Genomic DNA, 24,502 nt, shown 5'->3' with positions numbered 1-24,502 from the left:
CAGTTCACTACACAACATACCGATCTCCAGGTAAAAGCCATTTTAGGGCAAAATCTGGTGCTTGCTTGGACAGCAAACAGCCCTGCAGCTCCTGGAATGAAGGAATCTGGAGAGTACCACTAGGACTGTTTTCCACCTTAAACAAACACAGGATTGTGCCCTTAAGGAATGAAGTACAAATCAGGAAAGGCAAGGAGCCTGGAGAGTAGCGCAAGAGGTTTCTTTGGGCACCGTATTGGAAACCCCGCTGTGGTTGACCATGTCTGCCTGTTCAGGAACTGTGTGCGATACTGTCAACTGTCTTGGACAGCCCCCGCTGAATCAATTTGTTCACCAGTGTGAATCAAAGAGTAAAGTGAGGTGAGCGCCAGTCCTTGGGATGATCACAGGTTCCTGATTCATCCTGGTTTCATCAATAGAAGACAATCAGGGCTCTTATCTCACACTGGGGGGCGGCGGGGGGGGGGGGAGGCTGGGATGCTATACAGGCTCTGTTGTGACAAGAGACTTGACCCAAGATAGCAAGTGGATGCAGCTGAACTGGCTTGCATAGATAAGGAGTTTGATTTAGCAAGGTCCTCTATCTTGATTACACAGAAGGCAAAACCAGTGACTTGCATGCAGTCCTGGACTGGGTGCTCCCCACCCACTTGTCTCCACAGTTTAGCTGATAAACAACCTAGACAGGGGCAGGAGGAGGAAGGAGCTTTCTTCAGTACTAAGCAGGGAAACCCAGTTCTTATCGCCTGTCACAGTGATCATAGATAAGAGCTATTTAAAGGCATTTGAGCTTTAAATACTTGGCTCCTTTTAAAATGCCTTTAGATTTTCAAGTTATTTAAAGGTCAAGGCACTAAATTGAGTTGCACGTGTTAAACATATGGAAATCAGTGTGCATTTTAAGAATCTGGAGTTTTCCCTATAACTTATCCTTTGGCTTACTTCTAAGCAGACATGCACAGAATTATTCCATAAACAGTTGTAAGAAAATGCCCACAGTGGTGTGGCACTTTCCAAGTGCATTAGAAGTAACTCAGGGGAGACAAGAACTCTGGAAGACTATCTTGGTGGCCAGCAATCAAGCCATCTCCAGCTAAGCCACCTAAGAAATCTCTCCCCTCCCCACACCCCAACCCAAGAGTCCCTCCTGATGGGATTTGCATGCTAAAGTCATAGGTCCTTAGGTGTGCAGTGTTCATTAACTGCTTGTGTGAATGCATTTTAATGCAGGCCATCAGAAAAAGCAGCCTGCCATGTACCTAACAGAGCCCTCGACATATCGGGCTACAATTCTCATCATTTTCAGCCTGCACACCATTCCAATATATCTGAAGGGTGCCAGGTTGGGGGATGTGTATATATAAAGCACTTGTTTTAAGACACCTATGCATAAATAAACATGCCCATGATCAGTTCAAAAACTAATTACCTGTAATCTTAGGTGGATGCACTTTTTTACCATTTTTCCCTTTTTTGTTGTTTTAATGTTTTACTGGAAATTGTGATCTGTTTTTATATTGTATTATATGGTTTTATAGTTGTGGTAACCTACTCAGGGAGCTGTATGGATAATGGGATGAGTTAGAAATCAGACAGATAGATAAATAAATATTAGGATTGCTGCACTTGACCCATTGGAACACAACACAATAGCAGTTTGGCCCCATCCTTAAAACAGGATATCAACTAACGTATGGGTGCAATACTAGACCTATTTACACAGAAAAAGTGTTCTACAGTTACTAGCATGTTGGGAGTTCTAGGACTTTTTGTCTAAACATGCATAGGATTGAACCTCATTTGATTTGTTTATTACATTTAAACCATAAAAAACATAAACCATAAAAGCGGAACAAGATTAAAACTATTACATCCAATACAGCAAACAGTCCAACTAATATAAAATACAGAACAGGAGAAGCAGCAGTGCCTTTTTTGCAAAAAAAAAAAAAAAAGGTGCCGAAACTCACTTCTTGGGGTCAGTCACTCTACACACACACAAACATAATGGTCGCCGCCGGCAGTAGGCACTGAGCACGCGACCGCGCGACCGATCCCAAGCCGAGCCGCGTCCCGAGCCGAGCAGCGCCCTCCCGAGCAGCGCCGACGCACACGCAGCCCGCAGGCACTATTTTAATGCTTTTTGCTGCCGACCTGCTATGCCCGACAGGGCGATTCACAATCACATGGAAAAATCCGTGAAAAAAAGGTGCCGAACGCCGTTCCAGTGCGTTCTATGACAAAAAAAAAAGCCCTGAGAAGAAGTGTACAGAACGATAACATAAGAGGGGATGCGACCACTAGCTTTTTAAGAGCCGCGGCGCCAGACCAGTGCTTAAGAGCGGCGCGCGGTTCAGGTCTTAGCTCAGGCATGAATTCGGTGGATGCCACGTGCCTACGCTCAAGCAAGCTTCCCTTCGTATTGCGCAGCAGGGCTGCCAGCAACGATCACGGGAGGATCTATGTGAAGTGCGCGTAACTACACCAGCCTGTTGTTAGACAGACAAATGCAGGAGTAGCAACAGCTATTAGCCATTGGTTGGGGATACAGGGAGTAGTTCAACATCTGGAAGGCATCCGACGGCAGAAGGCTGGGACAGTGGATATTCCCATCAAGCTGTGCTTCGAAGGAAAACGGATGAACTTTTCAATGGATCCAGCCAGGCGATTCCTTTATTCCACACAGGTCAATTATTACCCTTCGCATGAACCAGAAAACCGGATTTTTTCCCCGCCGCACCCCAGCAGAAATGCATCCAGTCTATCAGTTCTTCCTTCCTTCATTCATTCATTCATTGAGAAGCGTTCACGTTAGGACGAGGAATATTGGTCCACGCGTCGCACCGTCCCGTAACGGTTGAGTCATGCGGCGCAGGCGCACTGTTGTTCTTCCCGGGTTCCAGCAATGGCGGCCCCCATGGGGTGGGTTCCTGTGCTGCTGCTTCAATGTCGCGGGTGGCGCTTTCTCCGCCGAGCTGGAGCAAAGCTAAGGGACGCCGAGGTCCGCTTTAACTCCACAGAGGCCGCAGCAGCTGCATTGAGCGAGCCTCAAGTCCCCGATAAAGAGGTGGCGACGGGTAAGAGAAGAAATTTCCCCCTAAACGCTATTGATTATTAAATAGCTTGGGGGAGGGGAATCTCTTGATCACCATTCACCAACCTAGCGCACTCCAGATGGTTGAACTACAACTCCCAGCATCCGCAGTCATTGGTGGTCGCAGGATGCTGACAGTTGTCGTGCATCACAGCTGCGGGCACGTGGTTTAGAAAGTTTGGTGTGCCATTGTATTAGAGATGGATCAACTGAGTTTTTCAGAATTGCTAAGAAGGCGCTTCAGCTTCATTCTCCCTGTTGGTGTAGTTGGTTATGGGAATGAGCATTCGATGGAGGTGTTGGCATAGTGGGTCAGATTAGGAGAGAGTGAAGGAACTGTAGAGAAAGGGTTTTTGCTGCATGAGTATTTTTGTATAAGGTTCTTAAACCACAGAAACTGGAACTCTGCTTCCCCCTCACCCTTACTTATCAAGGTTTTCCTCCTACTAAGTATTAAGGCTTTGTTGTGTATAGAAAGGCAAGTCTAAACATTTTCAGCTAACTTATGTTTTCCCTTCATCACATTGGAAAGCAATTCTATAGTCCCTTGACTATAGGGCCTGGGGATCCATGGGACAATTTGGATTCCCAAATCTGAAGACAGAGCTTGGAGCTAGAAATCTCTACTCCATATCTCTCTTCCCCACTTACAGCCAGTGCAGAAAAATCCATGCTGGCTACTTCTTCAAGATCAGGAAATCAACCTCAGAGGGGAAATAAAGGAGCCATTACAGGGTGACTCCCAGACGTATTCTGATGATGGTGCACCTCTTACTCTTCTTAAAAAAGCCTCAGTTAGGTTGTTGTCTAACTAAAATTAAGTGGGCAAAGCAGGGAGGCAAAGATTACAGAACCTTTTGCTACTTTTGTTTTGGATGTTCAGAAGCCCTCACATTCAGGGGTGCACAAGTATCCAGGGTGCGGATGATAGGATTGCAAATTAAGTAGTTTAATTTGACTGCTTTAAGCAGGTCTTCATTTTGAGCATTGTGTACTTAAGCAGGTATATTTGAGTTAAGCAGGTCAGTTATGCCATTATTTCTGATCAGTATCAAATTAAGTGGGAGTGATGCAGAAGTTACATGAGATACATAATAGGTCTACTCAGCGACTCAACCATTATCTTCCTTCTCCCATCATTTACCAGAATGCAAAGAGGAACATGCCCAACAACTCTGCCCTTTCCTACACATCCCCACAGCTATTCCTGAATGCTGTTCTTAAATTGGGTCTTATAGCCAAGAGCATTTCCTATTCGTATAAGATCCTGTGAAGTTTGGAACTCCAGTAAGTCTGCTTGTGCAGAAAAAGAACCCCAAGCACTTGGTATAATGCTGCAGAATGTGTGACAGGGACATACATGATGGATTAGTCCCTAGTTGTGCCCTAGAGGCACAGTTTCTTGTTCATTCAGAGTGATTAAGAAGTACATGCTTTCCCATAGAACCTGACACTTCCTGTGAACGTTCTTGTGAATTATTGTTTATTTCTCTACTGTTGGTAGCCGAAGCATTCTGTGTGGTTTGCAACAAAGAATAAAAATGATAAAATACTATATATAAAATATTAAGAATTAAAATTAATTTAAAATAGCATAAAAGAACATTAAAAGACAACTTAAAAATATGGCAACTTGGTTGATCATATTAGGCTTCTGAATGGTCTTTAAAGACCCCCACTATCTTAACCTTGTTGAAAAGATGGCAAATTTAGTGCCAGGTGGGCTGCTGGAAGGAGGTTGTTCCAAAGATGGGGGCTTTTCCAGTGTCATTGTGTAATACTGTATGCAGAACTGTTAGGTTGTTGGGCACCTCCAAAGTCATAAAGTCAGACAGGTCTAGGATTCATGAAATATGGACAAATATGAGGGAGAGACATATGTTAATATATTTGGGGGACGTGTCAGCTGGTGTTTGCCTTTTCAAAATAAAGTTACAAATGTCAGCTTGCAAAGCTTGCTGACACAAGCCAAATTGTTTTGTTCAAATATTTCTTTTTCTTCTCCCTTCTAGATAGTACAATTAGCCACAGAAAGAAGACATTTAGTGAAGTACTAGCGGAAAGACAAGAAGAAGCACAGAGGACAGTGTTAATTAACTGCCCATCCAGTATCAATGAGAAAAAAATGCTCAAATTTTTATCATCTCACGGAAACATCAAGAATCACTTCTTTTATGAAACCTGTGTAAGTATTCGGAGTGTTAGCAATGGAGCTCTAAACTCTGTGGGGTATATAAAAAACTCTGAATGGATAGGTATAAGAGAAGCAGTCTGCATTTTGTATTTTGTGTGGATCTGGATGGTACAGAAATTACAAATGGGGTTTTTTTCTCTGAAGACTGCTTCAGTGAAACCAGGTAAGTATAAAGTTCTTTACTTTGTAAAGTCACAGGTCATTCTGATGGTCATATTTGTCAAGGATCTGTTCTACAGAATACTGTTGTAGCTAAGGTAACTGCTGTCTGTCATGGTGAGGATTTGCAAAGCTATTTTAATCCTGCTACTTACTGTCTTTTTTCCTGTCATAATCAAATTTTTAAGATGTCCTTGAAGTGTCAGAGTGCCTGAAAGGTATTCAGTGAGTTCAGCATGCTGCTTTGATGAAAATCTCTTCATTTTCTTAGTGTAAAAGTCAGTCTAGTTTAATCCACTTTCTATGTGGATAAGCTATAGTTGTCTAGAATTAGATGCATTATACCTCTCTTCCCATAGTGGCATAAGAACCTAATTGTTGTTATGTGTCATCAAGTTATCACAACCCCATGACTTATCACAACCCCATGAATGAAAGTCCCCCAGAGTGGCCTATCCATGGTAGCCCTGCTTAGCTGTTCTCAATTCAAGGCTGTGGCTTCCTTTATGGAGTCTCTCCATCTATTTTTTGGTCTTCCTTTTCTTTTTTTGCCTTCGACTTTCCCTAACATTATTGTCTACTTTGAAGAGTCCTGCCTTACCTTCTTATGATGTGAAGAACCTAATAATATTGTATAAACCATTTTGAGAGCATTATGCTAATCAAACCATATATAAATGCTTTAAATAAGTAAAAGGCTTTAGAAAATATATGAGTCTTCATATGGATGGATCGATGCTGGGAACAATTGATGGCAAAAGAAGAAGGGGACAGCAGAGGAGAGGTGGCTAGATGGAGTCACTGGGACGGTGGGTGTGAGCTTGGGTGGACTCCAAGGGATGGTGGAGGACAGGAGAGCCTGGAGGAATGTTGTCCATGGGGTCCCGATGGGTCGGGCACGACTTTGCGACTAACAACAACATAAATGGATCTGTCTGGATTTGTACTTTGCCTTCACAATAACCTATTTGCAGTACAAATATTAACAATCTTGCTTGGCCAAAGAAAGAGACAACACAAGCAAGCAATGTATTTTTTTAAATTAAGGAGCTATTGTATTGTTATTGTAGTGTAATGTCAGGCTAAAAGACTATGCTCAAGTTTCAGTGATGGTGGGTTTTTCCTTTATGCTTTTGAAGGTGATTTTGTTTTGTTAATGTTGCACAGAGAACTATGCCCCTGTGGGAAGCTTTTGCCAGAATTCAGGATCTTGCCAAAAGCCATCTTGGTTGAAATATATTAATTGAATATTATTTATTTGGTATATTTTTGCACAGCCTTCCAACCTTGCAAGAATTCCAAGGCATCCACCACATGTAAAATATACAGCTTGGATATATGGCTGAATGGGATGCATTCTCCATGGTGGTCCAGTCTCAGGGAAGACTGTAGATTAAGCAGATTCTTGGTCAGTTGTTGGAGTTCTGCTATAACACAAAGCCAGGAATGTGCAACTTGAAACCCTTCAGTTTGTTGAACTTCAACCTCACCATTAGTTGTGTTGGTTAAGTCTGCTGGGACTTTATTTATATATTATTGCATTTCTTTACCATCCAAAAGTCAAAGCTGTCTAGAAGATTTACAACAGTTCATAAAAACAAAACAGTATGATGCAATAAAATATTTTTAAAATACATTTTTTAAAATAAACAGATACAGTGAAGAGTAGGCCTGTAAAAGCATCTGAAATAAGTAATCCTTTCAAACTCTTGAATATGCAAATGTATCTCTAAAATCTCTAAAGCATAAAGAGGCATCTTAACCTAGTGCTGAAAAGATGACAAGATTGGCAAATGGTGAGCTTCAGTGGGGATGGCATTCCTTAAATGGGGAGTCACCACAAAGAAAGCCCTCCCTCTTATTGCTGCCCTGTCAGCCTCTGTCACAGTGGGCACTTGGAAGAAGTAGCATCTGAACATATTATGGCTGGAAGAGGCGGTCAAGTGTTGTGGTCCCAAGCCACGTAAGGATTTCTGAATTGAAAACAGCACCTTGAATTGAGCTCAGAAGCATTCAGGCAACCGGAACTGGCCTTTTAGATGTTCAGCCCTGTTGGACCCAGTTACTAATCTGGCTGCCACCTTTTGCACAAGCTGCAGCATATGAAAGGTCTTCATGTGCAGCTCTATGTAAACCATTGAAATAATCTAATTTTGAGGTTACCAGAGATAGATTACTGAAACCAGGCTATCCCTGCCAAGTTACAGGCATAGCTGAGCCACCAACCAAAGCTGGTAGAAGGCACTCCCTTGCCACTGAGCCACTTGAGCCTCAACTGACAAAGAACCCCCAAGCTACGCACCTTCTTCAACGTAGTGCAGCTCCAGTGAGAAGAGGTTGAGTACTTTCTATCCGGTCAGAGGAACCATCTACTAACAGCATCTCAGTCTTGTCCAGACTGTGCTCCAGTTTGTTAGCCCTCATCCAGTCCATTGCCACAGCCAGATAATGGTTTAGCATATTGATAGCCTCACCTGCAGAAGATGAAAAGGAGAAATAGAGCTATGTGGTATTAGCTTCCTAATGACAACACATTCCAAAATTTTGGATGACCCACTTAGCAGTTTCATGTAAATGTTAAACAGCCTGGTGCACACATCAGACCCCTGAGGAACTCCATGCTGGAGAATCCATGGGCTCAAACAATATTCCTCAAGCACTACCTTCTGAAGCCAGCCCACCAAGTAGGAGTGGAACCACAGCAAAGCAGTGCTCCACATTCCCAGCTCAGTTGGTCAGCCCAGAGGGAGATCATGGTCGAAAGCCATTGAGAAGCCCAGAAGCATAAACAGGGTTGCCTAGGTCCTACAGGGTGACCAAAGCTGTTTCTTTGCCTGAACATCAACTGCAAGCTGGGACCAAGCCTCAACTGAAATGGGTCCAGATAATTGGTCTGCTCCAAGAGCATCTCAGTGCATCACCGCTGCTATAGCTCCAAAAGATCATTTTAATATCTTACCTATATTTTCAGCTGTAATCTGTTGTGGCTCATATTTAATGCAAATGCTACTGTTCCTTTTTATTATGTTAATTCAGGGTACATACGCAGTCATAGAGTTTTCTGAGAAGGGAAGTATAGCTTCGCTACAGAATGCCACAGGGATTCCAGAGTTTGTGGAAGAGTGTCCTGTTCCATTCAAATCTCGGATTTTTACGTTGACGCCAAAAGATCTGCGTAGCCAAGCTTCTGCACTGAGGTCGATTTCCTGTCATAAACAAACTCCAATTCCAGATGGAGAGCTGGTAAAGAAACTTTGTAGTGCTGACAGTGTAAGTTCCTGTGTATAGTTCCTCTTACTATTTATTTACCATTTATTTTTGGGTTGGATATGTAACTGAAAAACTGATTGAAAAATCTTTTAGAGCTTCTTCCTGGTGAAATCTGTACTTATTTGTTCAGCATCTTAGTTGGTACAGATAACTAGGGATGGCAGACCTGGATCATGGAGGGTTTAAATAGGGATGGAAGTGTCAATGGACTGGGATGGCTTACCAATGCTATTCCTTTTACCCTCAAATGGGCACAATATTTTTGGCAAACACCAGAATGCATGAACAATGCAAGAATTCTGCCAGCAGGATTATCAATAGGATTTTAAAAAAATGGAATATATAGAAATGGCTGTCTATAAATTTGTTTCCACTTTTTCTGAACCTAATGTCCACTGAACCAAGTACAGAAAGCAAGGATGTTTTCATTAGACTCTGTCCTATCCCTGTTTTTCTAGATGATAAAGCTTTTAGCCACCTTCCTAACATACCTTGAAGATGGATTTTAAAAATGGTTCTGAAAAGATTAGCCTTCCCTTACTGTAAATTCTATGCTTATTTCCTGTAGACATGCAATTATTTAACAGGTCTTAGAAGTGATACATTCCAGTTTGGTTTCCCCCCAATCTGATGCCTTCAAATGTGTTAGACTACAACTCCAACGACCATGACCACTGGTCATGCTGCCTGGATCTGATGGGAGTTGTAGTCAAAATCATTTGGTGGGTACTCTGTTGGGGAATGTTGCTAGACGCTTAAAATTAACGTAATCTGAGGATGCTTCTCCCCCTTCCCCCATCTTTTTTGCTGTTCAGGTGAGTGGCCAGTTGCATATGCTCACAGAGAACTATCAGCTGACAGAAGAAAACACTAAACTCCGGTTTCTGGCTTGTTCTTTAATTCAAGACATTGCAGGTGTTTATTTTCCGGGCTGCACTGTGAAGCCCTTCGGCTCTTCTGTGAACACTTTTGGTAAACTGGGATGTGATTTGGACATGTTTTTGGATATGGATGAATGCAGGAAAAGCATTATCAAAAGGGTAAAGACTCTCTCTAATAACATCTGCCACAGAGCTGTCCTTTGACCCAGACTGTAAAACAGGAGTTTTAAAGCCTGAGGGCTGAATCCCCTTTCATAGAAGCTCTGGTTGGGTGGGACCAAAGGTGGAAGTGAGGGGTGGGGCCCCAAATCCTATAAGTACTGACGTAATGTAAAGCTTGGGCTGCCAGTCCATAGGCCTTAGGAGAGGCATTTCAGCTATTTTAGAAGGATAAAAGTAACTGCACAAAACCTGGGAAGCCAACAAACCATTGGTGATGGGTGGGAAGTGGTGTGGTAGGCAAAGGGGGCCCTCAGGTCAGACGTTCCACCCTACTATAGAATTCCAAAGATTATGAGTTCCTGAAACATGAAAATCACAACTATATCGTGTTACTCTGGTGCTGCATGCATCTCCGGACAGCTTTGACTTCTTCCTAGCATTGTGTCCTGGGTTCTCCCACCTCCACCTGGTGCCCAATAAGCTCAAATGTCATTCTTCCTAATAATGCAACAGGAAAGAGCTGTATCGCCCTATAAAAATGGTCAGGTTCCCTCGCTTTTTGGCTGGCTTCTGCTGGCGTGGCCTTCTCCGCTGCAGCCCCTTGCCCTTCAGTGCACACTGCTGCAGTCTTCAAGGCTGCTTTGGAGGGAAGGTTGGAGGGGCGGGACCCTGAGGCTGCCTGCAGCTCTCCTTACCAGCCATGACCTCCAACTCTAACAGGCATGTACTTCAGAGCCTCTTTTAAAGCACTGCTCCTAATGAAAGGCTCGGCCTTATCAGCATGTGCCCTGTCAGCACAGGAGGAAAGCTGCGTCAAGGCACAGGCGTTCAACTAAGCACGTTAACTGGAGAGAAAAGCCTGAGCTGGTGGTGAAAGCTCGGGGTTTCCCACTTATGAAAAGGAAATAGATTTCCAGCACAGGCCTCTGTCTTCAGAGGTGAAAGAACACTGTGTTGGCTAACACGCTCGGCTCCAATTGCACGAAGGGAGGAAGTGGCCTATCTGGGACGCCTTTCTGCCGCTGTGCTGAATGCTGCAGCTTTCATTGGATTGCCGTAAGAAAGTGCAAAGACAAACCACAAACCACCGGTTTGTGTACATTGCCTTTTGTGATAAGATTGTTGTAATTACAGAGAGGAAATGGGCAAGGCTTTGCAGCCTGGATTACACCTTCTTAGTGGGCTTAGCTCCAGAGGGACATCACTTAACTCTTGCTGTGCTTGCATACTCTTAAAGTGTGCATCTGCTTTAAAGATGTGACCACCACCTGCAATGCAACACAAAGTACAGGCAGCTGTCTCCTGTTTTCATGACAGGAAGAAGGAGGCCCAGGTGCCCTCCGTCTTGCAGTGGCAGTGATAAGACACTTGGTTGTGGTTGCCTCCCTTGGTTGACGTCCAGAAGTACAGTGCCCCTCATTGGTCAACTGCAGGTCAGTTACAGCTGGGCAAGATGGCCTGTGGATGTATTTGTGCTGCTGTCTCTGCTGTAGCTGCCAGTGTGTGACTCATTCATGCACATGGGTGTTGAGCATGGGGAGCCATCCCATGGTCCATAAGCAGAATTCAGAATCCTGCCATCTTATGGCCAGTTGTGGGGATGGGATCGCAGCATCTCTCTAAGGCTGGGAAGGCAACCTTGAAGAGAAGAAGGGGTGTTCTAATGGACAGGGAAGGGAGGAGACTGGAGAGGTCAGCAGATGAGCTATTCAGTCACCTCTCCAGGGTCCTTCCTGCCACTCCAAAACACTCCAGTTAGATGAGGAAAAAAAGCCCATCTAGCAAAATATCCGAGGTCTTCTGTTTCCAGACAGAAGGCTCCTAATGCGGTTAATGAAAAGATGTTGCGCAACATTCCTGTCTTTTCCTCCGTAACCACATATTTCTGGTAAGGAAAAAAGCCAAAAGTTAGGGGGAAATGCAGGACGATTACAAATTGAGACAGGACAATTACACTTTAAAAGCCTCATCTGCAAGCCCCTTTGGTGACTTGTGCCTGTCTCTTTTGTGTTAGAAAACAGGTCCCTTTAAAATAGAATACCAAACAAAGCGAGTGCCTTCTCAGCGGATAGCAACACAGAGGATCCTTTATGTGATTGGTGAATTTATCGATAACTTCGGCCCTGGGTGTGTTAATGTGCAAAAGATCCTGAATGCTCGCTGTCCATTGGTAAGATTCGCCCATCAGCCATCAGGACTGCAGTGTGACTTGACAGCTAACAATAGGTAAGCTTTCTTTTAGAAGTGTTGATTTGTTAAATCTGATATCCCACCATCCGTCCCAGGAGTTCGGGACAAGCACACAGTCCTCCAAGATAGGCTAGACTGAGAGATGGTCACCATCATGGCCCAGTAAGCTCAGTGGCTGGGTTAGTGGTACGAACCCCAGTTTCCCCAGTGCAGCACTGTATCTGCCAAGCTGCAACACACTGCAGTGCTTTAGGGCATGGCTGCATCAGCAGATGCAGGGTCACAGAAGTACGCGAGAAGTCTAGAGCAGGAATGGATGAAAGGCAAGCCAGGGCTTGCTGAACAATTGCATTAAGGTGGTCATTGGGAATAGCTGCAAGCAAAACCGCCCCCATCCCAATCCCTGCAGAATTAAGTGGCTAGGTTCTTTGCCCTGTTGCAATGCTTAGGAACTTGTGTATGTGTATATAATCCCAGTGTGTGGCTCATGGGATAGGGGGTCATTTGCTTGGCAGCTAAGCCGCTGTTCTGCATGGAGGTCTCCCCCACGCCCAGGCACGCAGCTTTGCTGGGGGTTCCAGTAATAAACAGGGTAGGTCATGCATGCCTGGTCTGTGTGTGCTCATTCCAGAGAGCACTAAAACTGCTTAGTGTGCTGGTGATTCATCCCGGTACCTTTCTGAGCATTCCACTCAAGTTCATGAGTTTAGTCTGCATATCAGTCCAGGCAGGTTTTGTTTTGAAATCAATACATCAAGGGAAACATTGAGCAAATGGCCTTTACTCACAGGCAGGGAGCTCAGATTTGTTACCCCAGTTATATTTTTTCTGCTCATTCTTCCAAATTGCACAAGCTGGATCTTCATGTTAAACTATCCCCAAAAAAGTTGAATTAACAAATTGCTGTTTTGTCAGGAGTATGTAACCTGGATACCTTCTAGATGTTTAGGACTGCAGCTCCTCAGCTAACATAGCCATTGGTCAAGGATTATGGTCATTGTAGTCCAAAATGTCTGGAGGGTACCAAATTGCATCCTTTTGCATAATAGGTTTATAATCATGTACTGGCTGAGATATTAGAGGAAAGCCTGTTTTCCACTAGAACGTCCAGTAGGGGGGGCACTTTTCTTAGGAATAGCAGCCCCAGTTTCCCCTTGAACATCATTTCATGTTTGAATGTTTCTTTCTCAGTTACTAGGAGTGAATACCAATAGTTTGACTATTGCATCACTGTCTTTATAATGAATCACAACAGATGCCTGCCTTGGGGTTTGATTGGGCAGGCTTAGACCAGAACTGCTGTGGGCCAGCAATTCACAGCCCTTGTCACAGTGAGCCCTGTCAGGCAAAAGCTCTCCACATCTCTCTTTATCAGTGGTGCCTGAGCCCTGCCTCAGTCCTCCCTAAAGCACGCGGTTGCTGCGCTTTCGCAGGGCCTCTGCCACTTCCCTCGTCAGTCCTCTGAGCCAGGGAGGCTTATGCCTGTGTGCAAGAGATGAAAGAGCATCTCTTACAGGACTCTCTGTTAGGCTTGGGGGATACAAAGCACAGGGCCCTCTGTTTGGGGTGCTGTTTCATCATCTCTCATACTTTCTCCCTCTACTTCTGATGTTCAGCACCATTGTTAATGTATCTCAAACTGTGCTACCTATTGATAAGAGGAAGGTATCGGAAAGCTTGAGGAAAAAAGTCCCTAGCTTTGCAGAAGTTCAAAAGAAAATACTGCAAAGGAGGAAAAATTCCTGATCAAAGGGGAAGCCCTCAAAACAGCCCCAGGAGGACTGAATGTACTCACTGGCTAAAGAATGCTGAATGATTTATTGGGAAGCAAAAATGGGAAGTGGGGAGAGGGAAATGGAACTGAGCATTATGACATGGGGTGCAGGTGGCTGGCTGGCTAGGTGGCTTGAACAATGAAGAGAAGCACTCTGCCCTGCAACATTTTGTTGTGAGTCCCATTTATTACCTGTATTTCTAGGGAGATTCTGTAGTGCTTACACCTAATGCCTGTGCTCAGAATAGGCAGGGTTACAATAACTGCTTTGGTGGACTTCATTTGGTTATTCACATAGAAAACATCATTGCAGGGGAATTTAGTACTCACTTTGGAGTCAATTAATAAGCAAGCTTTATGTCTTCAGCCATAAACCAGCAAAACTAGGTGTAGATTCCAGAGCGTTCCTTTTAAAATGTGGATCAGAGTACAGCTGAGACTTCCCACCCACAGAACGCATGCTGAGTTGGCTGCCCAGAATCAAGGCCTGTGTTGATTCACAAATTCAGCCTCACCTACAGTAACTGACCACAACTGCCTTGCTTATATTTCTCATAGCTTTGACCTGAAGGAGGCAGCTGTAGGCTGCACTTACACTCCATTTGGTTTCTAGCAAGACTCCCAACAAACACCCCTTGTTTTGCTAGTGTGTCCGCCTGACCCTAAAGCCTGTTCACCAAGCTTATTGTCAACAGTTCCTAGAGGAAATTAAGTCTGTGCCAGATGGAGGATGCAGCCCCCCCCCCGCGGTGTGTGTGGAGGGGGTGTTACAGCCTAGGTCTCTGAGCTGCATTTGTGCCTATTATTTTTTGCTGATCATCTGTATCCAGATAAGGTGATTACTTTTTAAGAGAATGTTGTAATTCAGTGGTTGCCTAGACTTTGTTTGCAATTATTTTAGAACGCCCCTTTAAGTTCTCAGTATTGCAAATGGCTTCTACCAGAGCCTATGGAAAGCTGTACTTTGTGTTCAGGTCTTGGTTCCAACTATTTCCACTCCCTGTACCAAGAGCTAAAATGGGCCTCAAAACATTTAACTGCTGCTGCAGTTGGTCTCAGCTGCTGGCATTCGCAAATGCTTTCTCCTTTGCCTTGCCTCTCCTTTGCTCCAACAGGATTGCCATGAGAAGTTCGGAACTCCTTTATATCTATGGCAACCTTGACCCACGTGTAAAAGCACTTGTCTTCGGTGTGCGGTGCTGGGCACGGGCCCACAACATCACAAGCAGCATTCCTGGAAGTTGGATTACCAATTTCTCTCTCACAATGATGGTTTTGTTTTTTCTACAAAAGAGAAACCCTCCCATCGTGCCAACCTTGGATCAGCTAAAGGCACTGGCTGGTAAGAGCAAATTGGATTAATTGATGGAGGTCAGCAGGGCAGACCTCTTCCTTGATGTTACCTTTAACTGCTGGAGCACAGAGTATGCAACACCCACAAGTATGGCAAGGCACACATTCTCAAGCATTGCTCTGTCTCCTTTTCAGAACAGAACATGAAAGAGGGAGTTGTCAGTGTGTGCATGTATTTTGTAGCTGTATGTATTTTGACTGCAGATCACAGGCCAAAGTATAAAATGCAAAGTGGGGACTGACTCTGCTCTCTCTTGGAAGTGGGGCGCCTGTTTACATTGCTTTAGGAAATCACACTTCTGTTGCCCTGACGCGGAAGCTCTTACTGTGTGAAAGTCAAGGGAGTGAGCCTGCTCCTTGGAGCACAGTTCTCCAGCCTCTGTGGCCTGTTTGTGGATGTAGATAATACTGATCTGCATTACTGAGCTGTTTGAGGCCTACTTGCAAGGGCATGTGAAGCCCTCTGAACACTTGAACTGTGCTCTACAAAGGCAAGATGTGTTAGCATCATGTGCACATTTGATATACTGTGTACATGTAGGGAGGGCTCCACTGTTGCTTCTCTGATGCAACCTTTGTCCTAAGATTCTTGCCTAGCAGGACTGGCTTTGGCTGTCTGACAAAAATTTCTCACAGAAAGGAAGTAGCTAGTATGAACAAGAGCTCTCGGGTTTCTACCTCCTCATGGAAACTGGACAATTCTTTGAGTGGGATGCTGTAAATTGGTGTCCTGCAACAGCAGTGGGTTGGAGGCGATGGCCTTCTCGGCCCTTTCCAACTATACTATTCTAAGATCCTATAATCATTATTGGATTATTGAAAACAGACATGCAGATTGATTGTGTTTTGCTCTCTGGCTTCTTGCCTGCCTCAGTGGAACTTCGAGACATTTTGAGGACTAGAGACATGAACTTAGAAGAGTTTAATCACCCTGAGGACTAGAACTAATCATGACTTATGAGTCGTGTTAAAAAGAAGAAGAATTCATTTGGGGGCTGCTTGTTTAGCTTATATTAACCCCCCTCTGTGTGTGGGGGTGGGGAGGGAGGGACAGAGAGAGAGAGTTACCTGGCTTTAAATGGCAGCTTGCAGGCATTGTTTATTGGAAGAAAAATCCCAGTAATAAGAGTGACTCTTGCAGTGTCAGGAGTCAGCTGCTCCACCTTTTCTTTTGCTTAACAAGAGTTCTTTTAAAAAGCCTGGTGCTTGCCTATCAGTAAACCAGCTGTACATTTCCCAGCAGCTTTTAAAGGACAATAGTTCTCTATTGAAAGACTTAGAACTTCCAAACTTCAGAAAACTGGCCATGTTATTGATGGCCCATTAATTAAAAACAATGCAAGCATCCTGACATCCACCTCCACCTCAACTTATAAGAATTGTTCAGATTCCGTGTGACTTTCTATCTCAAAGCTTCTGAGGGAGGGCTCATTGCCATCACGCCCACCCAGCCATCCCTTACCCAACATTTCGAATTACAAAAGCCCAGCCAGTAAGGCCATGGTCAGGGATGATGGGAGTTGTAGTCCACCCTGTCTGGCAGCAGGCACTATGTTGGCAAAGGCTGCCCTTACTCATTAAGGCATTTAATTGCCAGTTTACTGTGCTTAAAAGGTCTTCATACTCTATGGTGCATGTACTGTAACTAGGATCATCTACCACATGACTGCTGATATCTTTCCGTGGCTGCTGAATTATTTTTATGTGAAGTAGCTTTGTGTGGAGCTTGTAAAATTCTACCACATTTCTACATGCCACACTTCAAAACAACTTTTGTGTGTATTTTTCAGACACAGAAGATAAGCACGTAATTGAAGGTTTTGACTGTACCTTTGTTAGTGACTTGAACAAAATTAAGCCCACACGAAACACAGAGACACTGGGTAAGAATCTTAACTGGAAATAGTTTCACCCCTCAAAGGAAACCATTGGTGTCTTTCCTCATAGTTTGCCTCCTTTTTGTCTTTCAGATGATCTGCTAGCTGATTTATTTGAATTCTTTGGGAATTTCGCTTTTAATAAGTATTCGCTGAATATCCGCAAGGTAAAATCATTTTAGGGCGCCAACCTGCATCCTTAAACAGGGGAAATGCCTGCAACTCCCAGTGTGCATCAGCTAGCTTAGGATTGCACCTTAGGATTGCATCTTTCGTCCTTAGCCATCATTTTCTAAGCTATGTATGGAAATTGCTGGATTTTGGAACTGGGAAACACACAATTAAGAGCATAAGAAGTCCCATGCTAGATCAGATTAAGGGTCCATCCAGTCCAGCCTTCTGTTCCCAGAATGGCAAATCCACAGACTCCTTCAAGCAGGATATGAACCATCTCACACAACAGCCCCCTCCTGCCCAAATTCTCTAGCAACTGGGGTACACGGGCATAGAGCCTCTGATCCTAGAGGTCATCCACAGCCATCAAAACTAGTAGCCTCTGATAGGCTTTGCTATGGAAACAGGACTCTGCAGCTCTTTCCACTTTGCGGGGGAAGCTCTGTTGCTTATGAGCAAACCATGCCCTGGGGCAGCCCTGCAGCTGCAGTGCTGAGTCAGTCGACAGGTTTATGGCATTTCCAGATGTATCGTTTGGGTGAGAGGGGACATTTGCTGCATGTATGAGGTTGGATGGTGGCATTTGTGGTGGTGGCATATGGAGAACACTTCCATGCTTGGTTTGCTCCCAAGTCATTTGGATGTGAATGAGCCCAGCAGACTATTTTCTCAGATCATTGCATCTAAGGCAAATGCTTGCCATGTCCTGTGTTGCCAGATCAAGGGCTCCAGCTCTGAGTGTTCTTCACATATGGAGGACGTGGGAGGAAAAGGAGGAAATACCTCCCATAGGAGGGGTGCCGAATGTCATGCTCTCGGAACTAATCTGGCCCATCAGGGTTCTCCAGGCAGCCACGCCCCCTTTCCTTCCAACCACCAATCAGCTCATGGTTCTCCAGCCTCTGTGCATTTTTCCCATGTTTGGAAAGGTGGAAATGCCTTCTCTATGGCTTAGTTACTGGCAGTAAGAGCTTTAAGCTCAAGTATGTGGGTCCTTTTTGGTATTGGCCCCATCCGTTTTTCCTTTGTCCCTTCATGCTGTTAGAATGTGCCCCCGAAACAGAATGTAGCCCTTCGATGGAAAGAGGCTCAACACCCCTTCTCTAAAGAGCGCACCCCATCAATTCTTGCACTAGACAAGTCAATGTCTGCTTTATCCTGTGCGTGTGTTTGGCTGTTGCTGGTTTCCTTTTCTCGTGCGACCGGTGGGCTCTCTTGGTTACGTCTGGACCTGCTCTCCCACTCCTCTAAGTTATCCTGACAGCATAATTTCTGTGTCCTGCAGAACACCCCACTTAAGTGATGACTGGATCACACATTTGGGGCTCTCGGAGGGTCACAATAGTTTATGCTCTCCTTGAAACAGTTAATCATGAACAAGCAAAATGATTTTGGTTTCTCTCTCCACCCCACACCCTTGAAACCTGCAGGGGAAAGAGCAAAACAAGCCTGAAGCATCTTCTCTCCATATACAGAATCCCTTTGAACAAAACCTTAATATCAGCAAGAATGTAAATGTAAAGCAGCTTGAAAAATTTGTCGCTTTGGCCAGAGAGAGTGCCTGGCTTTTGCAGCAGGCGGGAAAGGACCCTTCGTCAAGCCATTCTCAGCCCTGGGGGCTGGCAGCCCTACTCAGTTCCTCAGTTACTAATGCCAGAAGGGGAACACAACAGAAGGGAAAAACCAGTGAGAGAATCAGAGGCTTGCTGGACTCTTTGAAGATTAGTGACATCATTCAGAAAAGGTCCTTCGGCACTCAGGTGCGGTAGTCGCTGCAGCATCCTCAAAACCCACAGCAGCTGTGCCTGGCTACTGCCTGAGTAGCAAAGTAGTGCAGCCGCCTCCTCTTTTACAACAAGGCAGGCCAGTACATTTAACGTACTGCTAATTTTGAATTTTCCCGCAGCTCTTGGGATCAGAAATATCCAGATGTCTCAATAAATGTATACTTGACATAAGTCAGAAAGGAATATAAAATGGCTCTAACAAAGAAAAGAAACTAGGAATATTAAAGGGGAACGAACAGGTGAAAAAAATCCTTCTGGGGAAGTCTTCTCACCATGGACACCCTGATGCACTGAAACTATTTTAATCTAAATCCTCATCTGCATTATTGTAGATTCTTTTCTGCACTCATAAAGTAATGCAAGGTGAAATAAATGGATTAAAGTGGAGTAGTTTCTTGTACTGCTATTGTGGAACTTCTTGGGAGTTTACTTTGTGCAAGAAATTGTTTCTCTAATTTGAGAATGAGCGCAATTATTGCAGGTAGCATTTTAATTTCTGCTGTGATTCTTCAAGGAAGATATGTGCCTTTTTAAACAGTAATAACAACATGCTGATTGTGTTGCACTTGTATTTTGGGATCACAATTTAATTATACTTTATAAAAAATGGGGGAAATTTGAAATAATATGGTGACAGAATGGATTGCTGACATTTAATTACCTGCAATTTGTATCACTTCAGAGCCTTTAATGCTGGTTATGACTGAGTTTGCTGTGCAACTGCATGTTCAAGTCATTGTAATTCAGGAGCTCCTTACAGGTGGGGGAACCCACCCTGCAACACACATCACTAGCCCTGCAAACGAAAGACTTTCTCCCTGGATTTCAATGGTACAGGCCAGAGCAATTATCAAGTCTATATTGCTTCATTTATTTGGCATGTTTGTACTTTTGTGTTTTTGGCTTCATGTTTTTGCACATGGCCTACAAACCCCAGCTCAGTGCCATCCTTATCTCACTAGATTTCCGACCCTGGCTCCCCAGTGCTGCATTTCTTTTTGTTTGCAGACTTGTCTCAATTTTTTAAGCAGAAAACTTTAGCAGGGCAACTGAAAGGCTTGGTTTGTTTGTGCCAGCCAACCTGAAATAAATGGATGGTGAATAGCCTTTCAGACTCTAGTAGGCAGCTTGTCTAATGAATGCTTTGAAAAATATTTAGTGTGAAATAGTATGGAAAATGTGTTGATGCTCTTTTTCTAAAACAAGTGCCCGTATTGCTTTGCACAAGTCAAAAGCCACAGATGTTGCAGCAGTAAACAAAACAGCACATGGTAACATGGGTCTAACATGTGATGCTGTCCATGTGGCATTTGTGTGCTTAATTTCAAAGAAATCCTGCTCTGTTTCCCAATCTTCTCCATTATTTTATTTATTTATGACTTCAGTTTATATGCCACAACCATAGTCCATGAGTGGGCTCCCTGTATGGCTTACAACAGGTACATAGGTCCTGTCAGGTGGTCTTCTGCTCTCCCTGTGCAGAGATCAACCTGGGTCCTTCCAGATGTCGTTGTGCTCTAGCTTCCATCAGCTCCAGCTAGCATGGCCCATGTCACTGAGGATGGGAACTGTAGTCCAAATAGCTGGAATGGCTTGGGTAGGAGGATGGTGCTTTAGAGCAACAGAAGCTGGAGGGAGAGGAGTTTGGTCCAGTTGACTCCTTGCCACTTCAGGATAGCTTTGCCAGGCCGCTTCCACTGGTGGTCAGCTTGCTGTTTCTGCAAACCTCCCAGGAGGCTATCAAGACCACCATCTTCTCTTGACATCTGCTTTTTCCACTCCAGCAACTGCTTTTCAGATGGGGAGGCAAATGTATGCAGGATCACCCTAATCCTGTTTTAAAGCCAGTAAGTCTGGCTATTTTATGCTAATGAATAACCAAAAGGATGTGGGCTGTTAGATTTCACTGAGTAACCATTCTGATCTTCTTGGCCTCTCTTTCTCCAGCCAAGACACAGGTACAGCTTCACTGTAAACTTCAAGGAAATGAAAATCATTTAATACTGTTTGAAAGACGTGGCTAGTGTTCAAGATTGCAGGCAGCATCCTCAAACCAGCAATCGTGTAAGACCGTCTTTTAAAGAAATTCAGTTGAAATGTACTTCAGGGGAAATAGAGAATAGGAGATGTTTGATACCTGATAGCAGAAGGGTGTTGTGCTTCTGCATGTACAAAAAGGAATTTTGCATGGTTATGTGTGTCTCATTTGTCTCACTAGATTATCTTGTCCTCCTTGGAGTTAACTAGCACAGATGTTGCTCGCACCCCAGACTTTCATTACAGCTGTCCAAGCCCCAGTAGAAGCTATTGTGCCTTTTAACAAACTTTATACTTAAGGGCCATCTCACATGCGTTTAGCTTCCTCACACATTCAAACCATTATGGATTGCACTTGTAACAACCAGTTTTCACCTTCTGCGAGTAATCAAGAGCGCTATTGCTGTCAAATTTTGTGTAAACCAGCCCTAAGAAACTCCATTCTCTCTCTCAGAGTGTAATTCTTAAAATCAGTTCAGGGCAGATTCTTGGCTATATCATTTGGTCCTTTTGGTTTTGTTTTCCCTGAAAAACCTGAGGTCAGTCTTCAAGCTCATCTGCTTTACTGATGAGCTTTGAGTGTGTGATAAGAAAATCTGCACTTACAGGAGTAGTATCATTCCACAAAATACCAATCCATCTTCCAGCCAGATGCTTGTATTCCAGTTCTGTTTGGAAATGAGCATCTTAAAATGCTAGAAACAGGGTATATTGCTAGGTACCTCTAGATTTCACTTAATACCTTGTTGATTAGTGGATGCATGAGCTTGTTTTTCATCAACAAATCTGCAAATCAACGAACAACAAAGTTGCACACCATGATGTTTTGAGTGTTTGTGTCCTGCAGTGACACATGCCCTAATAGATGCCTTTAATTTCTGCCTTAAAATCCAAAGTTGCTTCATGTTTTGAGATCCAGATCCTACAATACTCTAGACACAAACAAAATTGCCACCAATAGTATATCCAGATCGTAAGTGTTATAGATTTGAAATGTTAAATATATATTATAAAAAGATTTTAAAATATGAACTCTTTTGGTATAAAACACTAGCTTAGGTATTAAATCTGTGACATACACTGGATGTGCCATTGATGATTATTTTGTGGTGGTTTGCCCTTGGAGTACTGTATTATGTATATTGCATTGCTTGCATATTGGTCAATCCTAAAATATTCTACTTGCAAACCTAACTTTGAGGATACCAAGTAGCTTCTCCATGTTAGCATTGGTATTAGACAGTTCCAGCACAAGCTCACTTACCCAAAGCAGAGAACAGAAGCTGTCACTAATTCAAGATTATTTTTAAAATGGGATTCTTAAAAGTGTTGGGATCGAACATAAAAAGTTGGCTGTCAGCAGACATACAGCTGCCTGAAATAATGTTGGTCCTTTATTTATTTATCGCCTTCAAAAGAAGCAAGGTGATTTTTGTTAACAGAAGAAGAGAAAGAAGATGACCTACGAACCTTCTGAGCTCAAATTCTAAATGAAGGCTCTCAAAGGTTGCATCCTGGGAAATGGCAAATTTGAACTTTTCTTGACTTACCTATGTGAGGAACAACTGAAATAAAAGACATCTATCTATGTGTGCAGTCTCTTACTTCAGTTTGCCACTTGCTTTGATGCTGCTATCATATGTTGCCAAGCCCTCTTCTGCCATCTGTTGTCCCTGAGGAGTTAAAGGAGAATAGGGAGAACAGACTTCTTTTCCAATGATTTAATACATGAACACCAGCATGGAAGGCCCTATCTCACTTCAGAACCTGAATATACATCAAAGCACAGAGGAAAAATGGCACCCTCTGAACAACAGTGAAACTGCTGTGTTGTTTTGAGTTCTGCCTTGTTCCCACAGTTCCCAAGAGTGCAAATTGTGTGCCACTCTGCACAACAGGAAATAGATCTGAAAAACACTTTGGGATATCCAGTTTGTCAGGTCGCTTATCAGCACCGGTATTTTCTCCAGCTTTTAAGCAATCACATATGACACATCCAGCACACTTTGTAGACGTACCGGGGATGGTGGGGGTGGATGATGGAGCTGCTGCCTGGGGGGTTAGAGGACTGCCCTCCAGCTCTGGCTTGCCTGAATGTATTATGTACAATTGTATTTTGGATGTCCCAGATTTGAAGGCTGGGATTAATATAAGACGTTCACACTTGCGAATGCTAAGGTGGTACCACTAACACTTTTTAAAAATAAAGCCGTGTTGGTCCATAAAAAAAAAGTCCTGCTGTTTGGTAACTAAAATGTTAGAACATAGCGGACAAGCAGCTGAGATCTCCAGGATACTTCATAAAGTTGGATAAATCCGATTTGATGCTGTGGCCACACATGCTTTGCTTAGTCACAGTCTTAAGATGGTGTGTAGGAGGAGGTGGGAAGCCTGCAGTAGAAACCTGAGCTCAGAATAAGTCCAGTTTAATGGGTGTGTTTGGGCAGGGGTGGGGGGGCTTCTTGGAAGCATAACCCTCAGCCAGGAAAGGAAATACCTACTTTGGATTCATAGGCATATGTACTCTAGCAAGTGTGGCAACCATTTGCCTTTGGCTTCCTGGGCCCTACAATTCTATTCCAGTTTGGCCAAGCTTGCTTTTTGGTTCATGGTCTGTCAGGCAACCTGGGCCATATGGCATAAGCAAGAGAGAAAGCGCAAATCTTGTTCAGGGGTTGCAGGAGAGGAATAGATGTTACAGGAGCCTCATTCTTGCATGGTTGGGGAGCGGGGCGCCTCTGCTGTCATATAACCCCACTTTGGCCTCTCATGTGTCTGAGTGTGTCAGTTCTGGAATTTGTGGAATATAAAACCATGATTAATAGACTGAGTGGTGGCCCGCCCTAAGTTCCCAACACAATCAGTGCTCAGATTTGCTTGCTCAGAATCCTGGATTCTTCCTAACGCATCTGCCACACACCCTTGCTTAGGTCAGTAACTCAGGTCACAGTGGCTTTTTCTGGAAAAATGAAAAATGTATGAGAAACAGCAACTCTGTTATTTACATATTCCACATATGACCACATAGTCCGAGATTAGAAAGGAGAGGCTTGTGAGATCCAGCTGTTGATTGTGGTGAGTGACCTTTTCTACAAACTTTGTGGTGTGTGTGTTTTAATGTTGCATTGGAATGATGATGGAGCCTTTATCTGTGAAGAAATTACAGTCCAGCAAAGCTCCCCAGCCTTCCCACTTCTCCTCTAGGCCATTCTCCAGACTAAAGGGACGCCAGGAGCAGGCCCAGCTTCCTCGCTCGTTGAAGGATGGCCAGGGTGATGCAGGGTGGCATGAGGTCAGATCCTTCCTGTGCTCTGAACGCAAGATGCACTCAGCCTAACCTTCCCAAGCCATCATGTAACTTTTGCAGCCATCCCATAAGCCAGCAGCAGGCAGATGTCACACTTGTGTGATCTTCTTTGGGTGGTGTGTGTTTCCTTTGCTGCAGGTCAGATCTACCAACTGGCACCTGGTGCAAAAGACAGGTACTTAGAATTAAAGGATTGTAAGGCCAAGAATTTGGTTGCAGTACCAGAACTCAAAGAGTATGTAC

The 24,502-nt window shown here is 44.0% G+C and overlaps 1 protein-coding gene across 2 annotated transcripts; it reads left to right on the top strand.

The window, feature by feature from the left end:
* Positions 1-2,891: 2,891 nt before the first annotated feature.
* On the top strand, positions 2,892-22,542 carry LOC123020872 (mitochondrial poly(A) polymerase). 2 transcript variants are annotated; one of them, XM_044425091.1, is made up of 10 exons: positions 2,892-3,077; positions 5,107-5,279; positions 8,484-8,717; positions 9,533-9,689; positions 11,078-11,193; positions 11,775-11,986; positions 14,840-15,066; positions 16,868-16,960; positions 17,048-17,121; positions 18,559-22,542. In XM_044425091.1, the coding sequence occupies exons 1-10, from the start codon at positions 2,906-2,908 to the stop codon at positions 18,895-18,897; spliced, it is 1,797 nt and encodes a 598-aa protein (XP_044281026.1). In that variant the 5' UTR covers positions 2,892-2,905; the 3' UTR covers positions 18,898-22,542. The 2 variants fall into 2 exon arrangements, with proteins under 2 accessions (XP_044281026.1, XP_044281027.1); XM_044425092.1 differs by lacking the exon at positions 11,078-11,193 and having other exon boundaries at positions 9,533-9,757.
* The last annotated feature ends 1,960 nt before the right edge of the window (positions 22,543-24,502 follow it).

This window comes from Varanus komodoensis, unplaced genomic scaffold, assembly GCF_004798865.1.
Source record: "Varanus komodoensis strain SLA01 unplaced genomic scaffold, ASM479886v1 scaffold15, whole genome shotgun sequence".
In the NCBI taxonomy this organism is placed as follows: Eukaryota; Metazoa; Chordata; class Lepidosauria; order Squamata; family Varanidae; genus Varanus; species Varanus komodoensis.
Note: the sequence above shows the minus strand (reverse complement) of the source record. Positions and strands in the feature narration are given on the sequence as shown.

Excerpts from the sequence above, each read along its gene's own strand:
- LOC123020872 (XM_044425091.1), top strand. The coding sequence starts at position 2,906 with ATGGCGGCCCCCATGGGGTGGGTTCCTGTGCTGCTGCTTCAATGTCGC. Across the intron at positions 3,078-5,106 it reads CGATAAAGAGGTGGCGACGG|ATAGTACAATTAGCCACAGA; the intron begins GTAAGAGAAGAA and ends TCTCCCTTCTAG. Across the intron at positions 16,961-17,047 it reads ACGAAACACAGAGACACTGG|ATGATCTGCTAGCTGATTTA; the intron begins GTAAGAATCTTA and ends TTTGTCTTTCAG.